This window comes from Apostichopus japonicus, chromosome 15 (genome assembly GCF_037975245.1).
Source record: "Apostichopus japonicus isolate 1M-3 chromosome 15, ASM3797524v1, whole genome shotgun sequence".
NCBI lineage: Eukaryota > Metazoa > Echinodermata > Holothuroidea > Aspidochirotida > Stichopodidae > Apostichopus > Apostichopus japonicus.
Genome location: NC_092575.1, coordinates 15,729,783 through 15,744,584, shown reverse-complemented (window position 1 = coordinate 15,744,584; position 14,802 = coordinate 15,729,783). Strand labels below are relative to the sequence as shown.

Genomic DNA, 14,802 nt, shown 5'->3' with positions numbered 1-14,802 from the left:
GTGGGCGGGGTGAAAGGAATGGAGGGATCGATTCACCTTTTTAACACGCCACTGATTCCTCTCGTTTCAAGAAAATATGGGCCCAAATCAGCATTGAAAACATGACGAAACACTACGAAAAGCAAGACTTAGTGACGTAATCACTTTTTATATTTTCTTCCATGGAACTTACTATATAATGTGTTTAGTATGTAAAGCTAATGCAAACAAAATTTAAAATCTAAAGTTATAACGATACGGGGAAAAATCCTTCCTACGATAGGATGAAATGTAAAGTACAGTAAACAGGCCTAACTTTAGCAAGAATTAAATTAAGACTTATTTAGATTTACTAGACTATACCTTAATTGCCACAAGCGAGCTCGTGCATGTATTTGTGTTGCCCTCTGTACGACGAAAATTACAGAGCCGTACGATATAGCTAGTTCGTTCTAGAATATGATATATGTGTTGCAGTAGGCTACGCCAAGAGAAATGTCTGGTATTTTGAGTAAATATGATCTTTTTTATTGTTTTGTTCTTTCTGCAAGCTCTGCTTCAATATTCTTATGTGAATCCAATCAAAATAGACTTTCATAGCAGGGGAAGGGCGTATGAATGGTTGTTTTTCAGGGATGGCCGCGCCCTGTGACTCGATCTGGAGTCGCTGAAGCCGAGATCAATGCGGTGAGTGGCCATGTGGGTCTTACCCCAGACAAAAAGAAAAGCTTCCACCTCTGTTACACCTATAATAATTTTTTTCTTCCTTATAGAAAGCTATTGGAGTAAAATCTTGCGTAAAATAATAAATGAAAAGAGACTCGTTAACCATACTAAAAGCTGCCACGGCATGTAAGCATCGAAATCCAATTTAGTCGATTAACAATCCTCATCAATTTTGTTCACAATGAAAGAAAAATTGAGAAACATTATGTCATACGTCGATAATTGTTTTCTTATCTCCCTCTTTGACACAACATGTAATAGATCTGATCGCAGGTTCTATCATGTATATGCCAAGATGCAGTTATCAATGACGTCACACAGTCCTGATTCATGTCATCATCATTAGGTTGGCCTGAATCCCAAAGGCTGAAAATGAAGCAGAAGAGTAAATAAGATTGAATTGTTTACATAGCATGATTTAACTTTAACAGGACGAACGCATGCAGGGGATTAAATACAGGAAGGTGACTATGTGACTCTGAGATCGTTGGATCGGGCTCCAAGGCGAATGATCTGGACATATTCCCCCAGCCCCCCCCCCCCCCCCCGCCTAGAAAAGTAGAATTTTAGTCGAGAATCGATGCATTCGGAGGCATCATGTTTAAGATCTAAAAAGAGTTCAGTGATGGATGAAATATTGGAAATTCGTTTACTGGCGAAAACGATATATAAAGCGGAGACAAAATAAACGATGAATTACTATATTTGCTTTAGAACGGTGTCGGGACGCGAATTTTTTTTTCCCAAACAGGTTCTCAATTGTGTATAAATAGTCGCTCATGATTGGTCGGAAAAGTTACGTCATAACAATAAAACCCTTCACTTCGAGGTTATCAAAATGTCTGCATCCATTCGTTGCAACGAAGATATACCCGTTCAAACTTACCCGCAGCTTTTCGTAAATATATGTAGATGTGTTTGAAATTGGTTTAGACATAATGAGCACACTAGTATTGTCAAGGGCGGCGGAAGCACTTTTAATCTGGGGGGGCACCGACATCAAAGGGCACTTTGCAGAAATTCGATTCGACTGATGCAGCCTTATATTAAGTACCCTTTATAACTCTTATTGTATTATCTTATTTGCGTATACACATCACTCCATCAAGCCCCCCCCCCCCTCAAGGAAAATATGCATATAGCACTGCAATATCCAATGAACAAATTGGGAAACAAGGAACAAGTTTTCTTTTGAGACAGAATGAGGTGAAATCATGCTAGTTGCCAATGTAGGAATCTTCCGAATTAGAGTTTATTTCTTGTTAATATCTTAACAAATTTTTGCCATTCGAAATAGCTCTGAGTTTGACCAACAGTAATTCATTAAGAGTCAGGGGCGTAGCCAGGATTTGGAAAGTTGTATGCACGACTATCTGAGCGGAGCGCCACCATCAGTTGGCGCGGAGCGTACTAGAAATTTTTTGGTTTTACGAACCCCTCAGATGGCCGGAAACGGCCCTTCCCGAGTGTTCATTCTGGTTCCCTGGCCTCTAATTGCTAACTTGGGACACCTCAATTTTTATGTAGAAAAAGGGCACATTTTTAACCTGAGGAAAAGTGGGGGGGCACGTGCCCCCTGTGCCCCCCCGGTTCCGCCGCCCTTGAGTATTGTATGATCTACTTTGATCGAAGATTTCTGTGAAGGCTTTTATCGATAACATCGCACAGTGAAAGTTTCGTACAGGGGTACATAACACATGCGATATAGGCCTATATGTATTATAATTGTGTACACAGTGCAGTGACGGAAATACATCATACTGTAGCATGGTGGGCTCATAATTGACGCACTTAAGGATTTGATCAACGATTTATATCAAGGAAAAATCAAAATCACTCAACTGTATGTGTTTTTCATATGTGTGGTTCCTCAGAAATGTAATGATCTCAATATATTTATTGTTCTGTGCATATGCAACGTACACTTGAGCAGAACTTGACCACAAAATGTCTGCCGTGTCAAGTTCTTTCATACCCCTTAATTGACACATTCGTCGATAAGCTAACCGTAGTGAAGGCTTTAGTATACATCCATTGACTTTAGATGCTGTTTGCTATACTTTGAGCCTCTAAGCTTAGACAGATCAGGTCCCAGAGAGTAGTGTTATCCATAATATTGAGGAAATGTTGGTTATTTTTAGGTTGCAATATTTCCAAATGCCCAAAAACTGAACGTACAAAACCGGGGGGGGGGGGGGGGGGGGGAGGGTGTTAAAAGCTTAAAAATTCCACAATTTGGTCATCAAATAGCTGAAATGGATTCAAACTCATGAAATATGTAATTCTGCTTGACTGCAAAAAGTTTAGGTGGCCTGCTCTATCGTTGCTAGTAATAATTGAAGGTGCGTCAATTACGGGGGTGCGTCAATTATGAAGCCTTGACTATACACTAAACTGTTTTGCGTATATTCATTCAAGGCTGAACTCGCGTCGTGAAGTTGATTTTTGGTGTAGGCCTACCCATTCCACGAAACGAATTCCGATTTCAATAGAACGGCTGACGAATCTTGGATGGCGTAAACACGAAACCGATAGAATGCAGCGTATGTATCATAAGTAAGGTCAACATGTTATCCAAGCATTAAAAGTAAAAGTTAGGGCGTTTGCAGGGAAACCGCGTAACAAGACTTTATTAAGTGTCAGTGTGTAACTCAGTGTATGTCTTCGAACTATCAAGCGTTTGATGCTGACGTCACGAGCAATCTGATTGGCTGAAAACTCCGTAATTGAGAACCTGTTTGGGAAAAAAAAATCGCTGTCGGGACGCCCTGATTATGCGTTCTACGATAAACAGATATTAACCGAAGCTGAACTCTACAATCGTGTTAGTACTATACTGTGTATCAAATAATCGTACACTCATGACGATGTTACGTTGTGTGTAATGTTGCTCATTATGGCATGGATCAAACGAATGAAATTTCAAACAAAATCATTCGGGTCACGTTAAAGGAATCGATTCACAACATTATTCGGACGCAGTCGACTGGTTACTTATATAACTATGTACATCTTTAAGAGAGAAAAATCAAATTTGAGAAAAGTTAACAACTAGAACGGATTAGAACAGGATACGTTGTGGCCAGAACGGGCAAGATTTTTTATTTATTTTTATTCACTCGCACGCAGAAAATTAATTTTCCTTATTTTGGTCTAGGTAGGCAATTACGTATTGTGCAAACGGTGTAAGTGATTAAATATATAGCTTCACCCATTCTGAATTTAAGAAACATGAAAAGGATCATGATATATATATATATATATATATATATATATATATATATATCTATATCTATATATATATATATATATATATATAAATATATATATATATATATATATATATATATATATATATATATATCTATACACACCTATCGACAGTCGAGAAAGTGCGACCGTCTAACCATTCAAAGAGCTCCCTCTGTCCCGTCTTTCTTTTTATTCCAATCCACACACTTAGTACATCGGATAAGCCAAGCTCACCCATAATCGATTCAATTTCACTCTGGGAATAGAAACATTTATACATATAAGTTTCCTGCAGTGATCTTGCAACATCTTAATTCTGTGTGACATACTCTTTAATTAAAACTTCAATATTTTTGGCCATCTTTTCCCTTCATAACATTTTTTTCTATTTCCGATCTACCAAAGGAACTAATAACATAAGAAGTGCTATTAATTGTAGTATGGTATGGCAAATATCTTTCTATCAATGCCTTAGAAGTATATATATATATATATATATATATATATATATATATATATATATATATATATATATAAATATATATATATATATATATATATATATATATATATATATATATATATATATATAAACATAGGCATTAATAGAAATTATTATTATTATTATTGTTATTATTATTATTATTGTTATTATTATTATTATTATTATTATTATTATTATTAACATGAAAGTATCATGTTAGTCGTATACCGTTACGAAAAAGGGAAGTATCTATCTTGTGATAGCATGATAGTGGGTAATCATTCTACTTGATAGGTAACTGATTATCGAACACTGCATAAAATTCTTCGAAAATACTTTGAGTAACAAATATCAACGCTTGTGACCTTGTCTGAATTTTTGACGAGGTCGGTCAAGTGCGCTCAGTGATGATCGAGGGAGTGCAACAACCACTTGATCCGGGATCAATTATTTGGAACACGGGACATATATGATACAGAATAATGTATTTTCATTTGCATGATATGTAATTAAGGGAAAAAATACTTTAAAGGTTGGAGGGAGGACCATAACGGTGAACTTGAATAGAGGCAAGTCAGCATAAAGGTGAGGGTGCGTAGGACTATGCGTCAATCTCTCTACATGTATTTCGAAAGAAATAAATGTTGTTAATACCGCAGTGTCAGATGTGTTGAAGATTGCGACATCCCCTCCACAGTTTTGACAAACTTGTCGTAGCGTATCAAAATCGCCATCATCCTCTGTAATCATGTATAAATAGTTTAACCCAGTGATTGTGTTCCATGGTCTGCAACCTGCGTTAATGGGGAAAAAAGACATGATTAAAAAATCAAAACATTCATAACATTTCATAAACTTACTAATCCAAATATATACTTGTAGAGCAAAAATGGCATGATAACATACAACAAAGGAGGAGGCTCTAAATCAGGGTTGTCCAACCTACGGCCCGCGGGCCACAGTCCGGCCCGTCGCAGGGTTGCGTCCGGCCCGCCAGAGATGCACTACGGTGTGAAATTTAGTGAGCAGATTTATTGATAACAATTTGAAGCTATATAATCAATCATTCGAACCTTCTGGGTCCAAAAAAAAAACTGCGTAAAGGTCAGTTTGTGTGACACTCTCTCAGCGGAGGTGAGGGGGGAGCCGGCTGGACTTTATTTATCTGTTTTATCAGGAAGGAAAATAAATCAATGCGCTCCGCGCGCAGTGCTTACATTTTGTTGCCTTGGGCTTCGCGCAAAATATCGAGCGTAGGGTTCATGTGGCCCCTCCTTCATCATAACCATTCCATGTGGCCCTCCTCTGCAAAAGGTTGGACAACCCTGCTCTAAATGGATCTCTTACGTCAAATAATTTGCAAGGAGTTAGGGTTTTTTAATGAAAAAGTAAAATAATGTTTGAAAACTATCAAAGGAAAGAGTGTCTATGCATGTTCCCATCAACACCAACATCATACGACTGATTAATTTATTCTAAGAAATTAATTAATTAATCATTTTAATTGCATGGTCCTAATATAGGCATGTGTAGGAACGTAGTCTATATATAGAAGCACAGATGTACTTTGGTCAGTCGTCTGATGCTGGTGTTGATGGGAACATGTATGCAAAGGGCAGTTTCGATGTAACTTATACCTCTTGCAATAACAAAATGGTACTTTTGGTATTACAAGAGGTATATGCTACATCGAGACTGCTCTATAGTTTCTCCTGCACAGGCTATACGTATATCAATACGGTTCCAGTACAACCTTGTGTGCGCTTAAGTGTGCTTTTTACATGGCTACGGTAAAGGCAAAGGTTGATGTGGGATGAGATGAATGGCGAATTAATAGTTACTGTTAGTACTGATTAAAGGCTTCCAAATAATTAAGTTTTACAACATATGATAAATCATGTACTGATTCATATCAGACCATGCCAGGGGCGTATCCAGGGGGGGGGGGGGGGCGCAACAGGCGCGCGCCCCCCTATTGGCCGTCACCAAAAAAAAAAAAGTTTAGCCAAAAAAAAAAAAAATTGATGACGACCTTTATGTGAGATGTCGGTGATCGCTCAACCCCCCCCCCCCTACCGTATGCTTTATTTTTTGTTTGCCAAAAAAAGGTTCTGACGAAGTTCGGCGGCATAATAGTTTTAGAAACATAGATGGTAATTGTGTTTGTATTATCACTATAAACACTAAGTGACATGCCAGCCATACTAAATTGTGCATTTTGTGTCCATATTTACTGGAAATGTTGCTTATTATTAAGGTCGAAAAATGGATCACATATGGTACCATTTTGCATTTCAGCCCTTCTTCGAAAGCAAAAATTGTCCACCCCTCCCCTTAGACCCATCCTCCAGGACGGCGATCATTCATGCCTGACGCTCCCCTAGTGGAAAATCCTGGATACGCCCCTGCATGCTGAGTACTTATATGAAACAAACCGTTGCATGTGCCATGTTGTTCTGCTTGAGTTTCCTTTCCAGATATTTCAATATCTTGGCCTTTCACGAATATTGATCTGCACGCGCAGACTTCTCCGTCAAGTGCATCACGAAGCTGGCCTCTGTTAGCGATAGAACCACATGTACCACCAACAACTAGGAAATAAGACGGCACTAGTTATCAGTAATTGGTTTTTATCTTACAATTATTATGATGTGCTACACCGGGAGAAGTATTTGATCACGTATATCTTGAACAATTTACCGAGCAAATCGTTAGCGAGTTCAATTTGCCAGTTCTTCCCGACAAATATACACGGCACCAGTGCCATCGACTCCCAACACTTATCCAAGTACGCCGAGAATTAGATTGGGTAGTGGGAACGATTGTGTCACCGTACCCCTTTTAATGTCTTCATCGTTTTCCCCTTCAGTAGGACCTATATTAAATATGCAATTCCATAATATGTCAGAGGGGCCCCTAACTGATCCAAGACCCATGGGGCTTGGGTTTTAGGGGTGTATAGCCTTTAGTGATGCCTTTTAACTTCAACTTTCCGCCGGTTGAAATTTCGAGGCATCGAACCTTTGCAACTGAAGATAATTCCCATATAGTCGTAGGGACATGGAGTGTGGGGTGGGAGGAGTATGTTTCTGCCTCATCACATTTTCATATAGGAATGCACTCTACGATAGTGCATAATTATTCCCACGGATCCGTGACATGGTTTAGCAAACGGAGTGCCTGGCAATCGAATGATCAATGTTTTATGTATACTTCCTAATTACGTTTAAGTCTAATTAGATTTGTTTCTCGAAAGTTCAAAGTTGACACGGATAGCGTTTTCGGCGACAGACTAAAATTCGTATAAGTTAGAAGAGCAAATAATCCGGAGAATATTTTGTGTATAGTTATTGAATCTGGTCCAGCGTAGCATCTACAATATACTTTTAATAATATATATTTTTTATGAATATCCCTACAGATCCTATACCAGTTCTCTCTCTCCTCACTATTTAATAGGTTCCGTATACACCACTGTAGGTTTCATTTATATGCCTTAATTTTTAAATAGAACGAATTTATCTCTCACACTCTTAGTTCAAGAGCAGTATATCATCATTCGGAATACAAATTACCAACAGAAGACTCACAGGCTGAACCTCAATTTGTATAGTCGTTGAAATCAAAACAAGGAAATATCTCTTTGGAGCTGTAAAAATTTCATACTTGAATTGATTTTATAGTTTGATTTTTCATATTTCGTTATACTACAGCTTTAAGGGATTTAAACTCGATGTATATTCGTTAAATGATACTTGAACTAAATTTAACCTATACGACGAGTATCACTCTTTGATTACACATGGGCAAATCCGCTTTAAAGAAATTTCTAAATGGTCAAGTATAAAATACATCGTGTTTGTCTTTCGATACTGACAGGGATAATTGACCGAGAATAAAGTCTGATTATAAAAAAACAAAACAAGATTTATTACAGATACACTGGATTTATCGATGATAAAGCTGGATTTCTACCGATAAGCCTAATCCTGATTTTATAAGGGATAAGCTGAGTTATTGGGCGATTTATTGGGATTTGTCGGTATAAAATTCTGCCTTATCCCTGATACAACAGGGTTAATCAGTCGGTACCTTTTTTTTAAACCAGATTTGTCAACGATTAGCCAAGATTTTCCACCAATATACCAAAATATTCCTGGTTCATCGCTTGTTATTTCAAGCTAATTCGATAATCCAGTTTATGGGTCGAAAATCCAGGTTTTTATATATATATATCTGGTTGATAAACCCAAGCTGTTGATAATTTCGGTTTATTTAGTCATTGAGCGTCTGAATTACTATATGAACCCTTCTCATTTTCCAATACACAATAGACCTAATTTCTTCTTGTCCAAGATTGAAAGTTAAATTCTCATTTTAGGACGACTTACCTTTTAAATTGATGAAAAAACAAAAGAAGAACATGAACAAATATCCTAAACCGTCGTCTTTCATCTTGGGAAGTCAGAGAATCAGATCCGATATATATTATTTTAAAATTCGCTCTCAGAAATATTGATACATTGCGTGATGTATCTATGCAATAAAAATGACATATACTTCCTACGAAGGAATATAAATAAACTAACAAAATAAATGTTACCTAAATCCAGCAGTTACATCATCATTTATGGAAATTATATGGAAAAGAAAAGAGCAGTAATTACCTTTCCACTGCATGTGCCTTCGGTTATCACGAAGTATATAATGTATTGTAAACATGATATAATACACAAAATCGATTAATGCTTGGGTTCACTTATTTGATTATTGATCATCTACTCAAAATATATGAAAACATGTCATAATAGCAGATGTCTAGTTCTTTAACTAAAATAAATTCAAATACAGTCAATAAACTGCTACAATAAAAATATTCTCACAAATTAAACAACGATTTTCATCGATTCATTTTGTAAAAAGAAGAAGAAGGAGGAGGAGGAGAAGGAGAAGGAGAATGAGAAGGAGAAGGAGGTGGAGGAGGAGAAAGAGGAGAAGGAGGAGAAGGAGGAGAAGGAGGAGGAGAAGAAAGAGGAGGTGGAGGAGGAGGAGGAGAAGAAAGAGGAGGTGGAGGAGGAGAAGGAGGAGAAGGATGAGAAGGAGGAGAAGGAGGAGAAGAAGGAGGAGGTGGAGGAGAAGGAGAAGGAGAAGGAGAAGGAGAAGGAGAAGGAGAAGGAGAAGAAGAAGGAGGAGAAGAAGGAGGAGGAGAATAAGGAGGAGGAGAAGGAGAAGGAGAAGGAGAAGGAGAAAGAGGAGAAGGAGGAGAAGGAGAAGGAGAAGGAGAAGGAGAAGGAGGAGAAGAAGGAGGAGGAGGAGAAGGAGGAGGAGAAGACAGAGGAGGTGGAGGAGGAGAAGGAGGAGAAGGATGAGAAGGAGGAGAAGGAGGAGAAGAAGGAGGAGGTGGAGGAGAAGGAGAAGGAGAAGGAGAAGGAGAAGGAGAAGAAGAAGGAGGAGAAGAAGGAGGAGGAGAATAAGGAGGAGGAGAAGGAGAAGGAGAAGGAGAAGGAGAAGGAGAAGGAGAAGGAGAAGGAGAAGGAGAAGGAGAAGGAGGAGAAGAAGGAGGAGGTGGAGGAGAAGGAGAACGAGAAGGAGAAGGAGAAGGAGAAGGAGAAGAAGGAGGAGGTGGAGGAGAAGGAGAACGAGAAGGAGCAGGAGAAGAAAGAGAAGGCGTAGGAGAAGGTGGAGGAGAAGGAGAAGGTGGAGAAGGAGGAGAAGAAGGAGAAGGAGGAGAAGGAGGAGGAGGAGAAGGAGGAGAAGGAGGAGGAAAGAAGAGGGAAATCGACGGAGGTTGTAACTCATTGCAGGCAGACCGTTGCCAGTGACACATTGACACATTATTTCTTGACACATTATTTCTTTGATCACGTGACCTTTGACCTCGGTTCCCATGGCAACTACATATTTTGATAGTTCTAGACATTTCCATCATACATGTGGAGGTTTCATGTCAATTTTATGCGTCCTAAAATACTAACTGGTCGGTAGATATTACTACATTTTTAAGTTGTTCCAACTGCGCATGTGCGTGTCATAGTGCAATAGTCACACGTGTTCATAAAAGTTATATATAAACAACTATGGTATTGTATGTCATAATATTCGTATGTATATTTTCTGTATTTTAATCAAGGAAGTGACAGACGTTTTCCACGTTATGCAACAATGATGATGAAGGCGAGCGATTTATGATATAGAATCACACACACAATTGTATTTAATTTCTCGCGACTGTGGTAGTAGTTATAAAACCAGTTTGATTAAGCACGAAAGTAATCAAATTGAAAAGTAGCATTAATGATTACGAGTTTTTACTTCAGAATGATTAACGTTTATATGTTTATGTGAAAGTAAAAGAAATGTAACTTCAACTATAGAAGGGATTGACCCATTCTGACTTTATTAGTGTATTACGTTACTGATTATCATTATCGCAACTTAGTTTGTATTAATGTCATGTGCTTTCAGAACGTGTTCTCATTTCTTATAGCTGCGAGGGAGAAGAAGTTTTTTAGATGAAACATATTTACTTCATTTGTCTTTGCATCTTTTAACTCTGGAACAATCATTCTGTTATTTAGACAGACAGACATATTTTGTTAAAATATCTACTTATTTCTTGTAGCGATGGATTTCATACTAATTTCATGGTTTTTATTTCTCACTCTGCAGTGTGGCCAAATGTCTGCTGTTGCAGGTTCCAGTGATTGTCAGAGGCATTGCGAAGAATGGCCCGCAGAAGATATCGTTAGCTGTTACATACAACCAGGATGTGATATAACGTTTCCAGAAGTAGCATTCTATACGAGTAACTTAGGCTTCTATCACGTGGAACTAATATTCACGGAGGATATCACGGATGAAGACTTTTCCGAAGCTCAATTTGAATTCAAAGGGCGATTTTCTTACCAAGAAGCGTTTAATGTAGACCGTTATTATCTGAACATATCCGACATTGCGAGTCTCGTTACAGACAAGGAAGGAAAACTGTCGGCCTTCTTCTCTTTCGCGATCAATACAGTTTCACCACGAGACGAAGGCGCCTATAGGATCAACCTAATTGAAGACATTAAAGAAGGTGTGACCATATTACAAACTAAGTATCTGCTATGGACCAGCGAATCACCATTTCCACAACCTACATGCGAGACAAAAAATGTCATATCTCCAGAGGTAAATAACAGTTTTCTCTTGAAATGTTCTGTCGTGGGGTTTTTCTATCCTTCTGTTCATGTTGGTATCCTCACTGATGCCAACGACGACCATGATGATGATGGGAGTGATGATGGTAGTGATGGCGGTGGGTGTAACGTATCTCCATCTCATCAAATAACCGCAGGGCTTCATGTTGTCGAGAGTGTTGTTGTAGGATGTGAAGTAGCGACGCTGAAATGCGAAGTCAAACAAAATCGCAGCAGCTCCATGGATGGGTCATCCGCAGCCTTTTCTCGTTCGTGTATATTTACTCTCCCCACTAACGTCGGTTATACCACATCTCATACTGCACAAACTAACCAACCAACGTCAAGTCACTTAGGACCGTCAACTACCGACCTTGCTTTGTACATAGTGATACCATCCTTATCGTTTTGTATTATCGCCGTTGCCGCATTGTATCTACTCTACAACAGAATAAGACGTGCCGATGCAGATTCTTCGCATGACGTAGATTCATTTGGCAGTGATCAGAATATTACTACCAAGGTTGACACCGCAAAGCAGGAGGATGCATCTACTCGCGCCTCCGGGAAACAGAAAGCAAGAGTTGTAACGGACGAACATGACCTCTACGAGAATAATGAAGACTTAGAGGAAAAGGAAGTCGAATTACAGATCGAAGCCGGTGACATTTATTGTAACACATCTGTGTGCTAGCGAATATGATTTCAATAGAAAAAGAGCGAAGATAATGTATGGCTTTAACGGGATTCGAACCAGTGACCTCTGGATTAAAAGCCTAGCACACTAACCGACTTAGCTATCCAGACCCTTAGTTGGTAGCGATCTCATGCTAGAGCCATTCTTTTACTGGTGGCGCCAGTCAAAAGAGAAAGTACATTGCAGATCGTGTCACAAGGGACCACGACTTACTTTCTTCCGATACAGCCCAGAAAGCGCAAGGGGTCACTGGTTTAGAATTCCGTGCTATAGCCATACATATCTTTGCTCTTTTACGTTGTTTAAATAAAAAAGAAAAGTCAGTTTTCTATTATTTCGTCATCACATAATTCACATGAGAGCATATATCACTAAGCATCACGTAGTAGCTATTGGGTCAATCCTGACTTGACGGGGATGGGGTAAGCAGGGTCTACTCTCCCAGGTTCCGGGGTCGTACGGCAAAATATGAAGGGACAATGTTGGATGATAATATATTTTCAGGTTCGTAATAAACATTAGGAAAGGAGTCACAAAATGCGTCCCGTGGACAATTTGTCCTAGGGCCAGACGTAGTCCTCGACGCCTCTGTATTGGGTATCGTTTGGTAGCAATTGTCCGGTCAAATGCAACTGTATGCAAGGGCAAATGTACCTCGGGGAAACTCTCATAATGCACTGCATGCACGAGCCGAAATAACTTTGCTGTACGGTTCCCACGCCCAGTATGGATCATTGTAACGGGTGGTCATTTCTATTCGAAGGCCACGAATGATGACAGTAAATGTAGTGCAAGTAATTCTGTTGGCGCTATACATAAACTGCTAACGAAGACGAACTGTAAATTTGTTTTCAAGGTTGTTTTGCGAATAGATCAGTCGATCAATTGGATAAGTGCGTGTACCAGCGCGCATTGGCGTTGGCCTTATCTTTTCTGTGTAGAAGATTAGCACCATAAGCGCTATGTAAACCACTGCACCATGCACTTTGTCTGTCGTAATGAAGAGATTACGTAATATGAGTTACCGGAGCTTTATAGTAAAGTTGCTCACTCAGGCTTATTTTTCTTTTGCAAATGTATATAAATAGTCAATGTGTAGACCATAATAAACAAATTAATTGTTTTTTAAATGCAAACAAACTTTCATGAGATCTTGCTTACATTACTTACTATAAATTCCCGTTTGTTTGTTCGTTCTTTCTGTGTTCTTTTGTAGCCTTATTTTATGAAGATGATTACTGAAATGATATGCAACTTAATTAATTAATAAATAACAAGGATTGATTCACGTGTAGAAATTAATACATGCACTTTGGTATGACTGAGGTTACTAAATACAATTTATTATCGAATCTTCTCCGTCTCCGCTATTCTCATCCCCCCCCCCCCCTTTGTTCCCGCTGTAGAAAAACAAAAGGAGAGTTATTCTATAAGTGAATTTTTTAACCGGTTGAGGGGCGGACCAGGGAGCTGCAAGCCACCACTGGGCGGACTGGGGCGCTTGGACCTTTCGCGAGCACTATAGGAAATTGGGGACTTATGCACCTCAGTCTGCGCATCGGACCCGGCGGCGCAGCGGTAGATCAATCCACACCTAGACCGGTTGAAAAGCGAAAACGTTTGCCGTCAGTGCAGAACTTCTTTGTTTTACAAATATTTCAAGGAGGACACAATACTCGAGTCTTATATATTGTACATAATGGTGTTACAGATAGCGAAAAAATTAATTTGCTAGAGAGAGAGAGAGAGGGGGGGGGGGGTCCCTGTGACGAGGCCTGATCTTAAGTGGAATACATTTTCAGGCTTACTTCGGACAGCACTGGATGATGGGGGCAGTGGAAGGGGGGGGGGCGTGATCAGAGAGGCGGGGTGATTGGGGCGGGGTGAAGGAGGCGGTGCGCGGTAGACAGTAGTCAGACGAAGGAAGGTCAAACAGTTTCTCGACCTTCGTATTGGCCTAATTACAGCATGAACCTTCCTACCTCATCGTCTTACAATTTCGTTTCTAAACAAAGAGAATTCGTTTCGATCGAGAGGTTATCTGAAATTAAACATTAAACATTAAATCGCTGAAGAATCTTGAACTGTTGCACAATCGAAACTTCTTGTCATTCATTAGTCTACGATTGGCTTCCTTTTGTTTTATGATACACTGCTTGTATGTATGGAAGACCTTTCTCTTTTCTTTCATTCTTGTTTGCTGGACCTCAGATAGCATCATTTCATTCCGTTTCTTGACAAGGAAAAACCGTCACTACCGTACAACAAGTTGAAATAACAACCAGCATATGTAAGACATGCATGTGAACTATTACACTGTTGATCACGTGATGGTTCGTTCCTTAGGCTTACTGTAAATTTCTTCTTGGTCGAGTGAACTTGGTTAACAAGGTTAATTGGTTGCAGTTTGGGGGTGGGAGAGGGGGGGGGGGGTGGGTGGCGAGGCTGGCGGGCTCAAAGCCCTTCTTCGAATGCGATAGAGTTAT

At 39.3% G+C, this 14,802-nt stretch overlaps 1 protein-coding gene across 2 annotated transcripts; it reads right to left on the bottom strand.

The window, feature by feature from the left end:
* Positions 1–148: 148 nt before the first annotated feature.
* On the bottom strand, positions 149–9,057 carry LOC139981464 (C-type lectin domain family 4 member G-like). 2 transcript variants are annotated; one of them, XM_071993870.1, is made up of 5 exons: positions 8,833–9,057; positions 6,877–7,032; positions 5,096–5,235; positions 4,080–4,213; positions 149–1,071 (listed from the first exon to the last, which is right to left on the bottom strand). In XM_071993870.1, the coding sequence occupies exons 1-5, from the start codon at positions 8,894–8,896 to the stop codon at positions 936–938; spliced, it is 630 nt and encodes a 209-aa protein (XP_071849971.1). In that variant the 5' UTR covers positions 8,897–9,057; the 3' UTR covers positions 149–935. The 2 variants fall into 2 exon arrangements, with proteins under 2 accessions (XP_071849971.1, XP_071849969.1); XM_071993868.1 differs by lacking the exon at positions 149–1,071 and adding an exon at positions 2,905–3,439.
* Between the last annotated feature and the right edge of the window lie 5,745 nt (positions 9,058–14,802).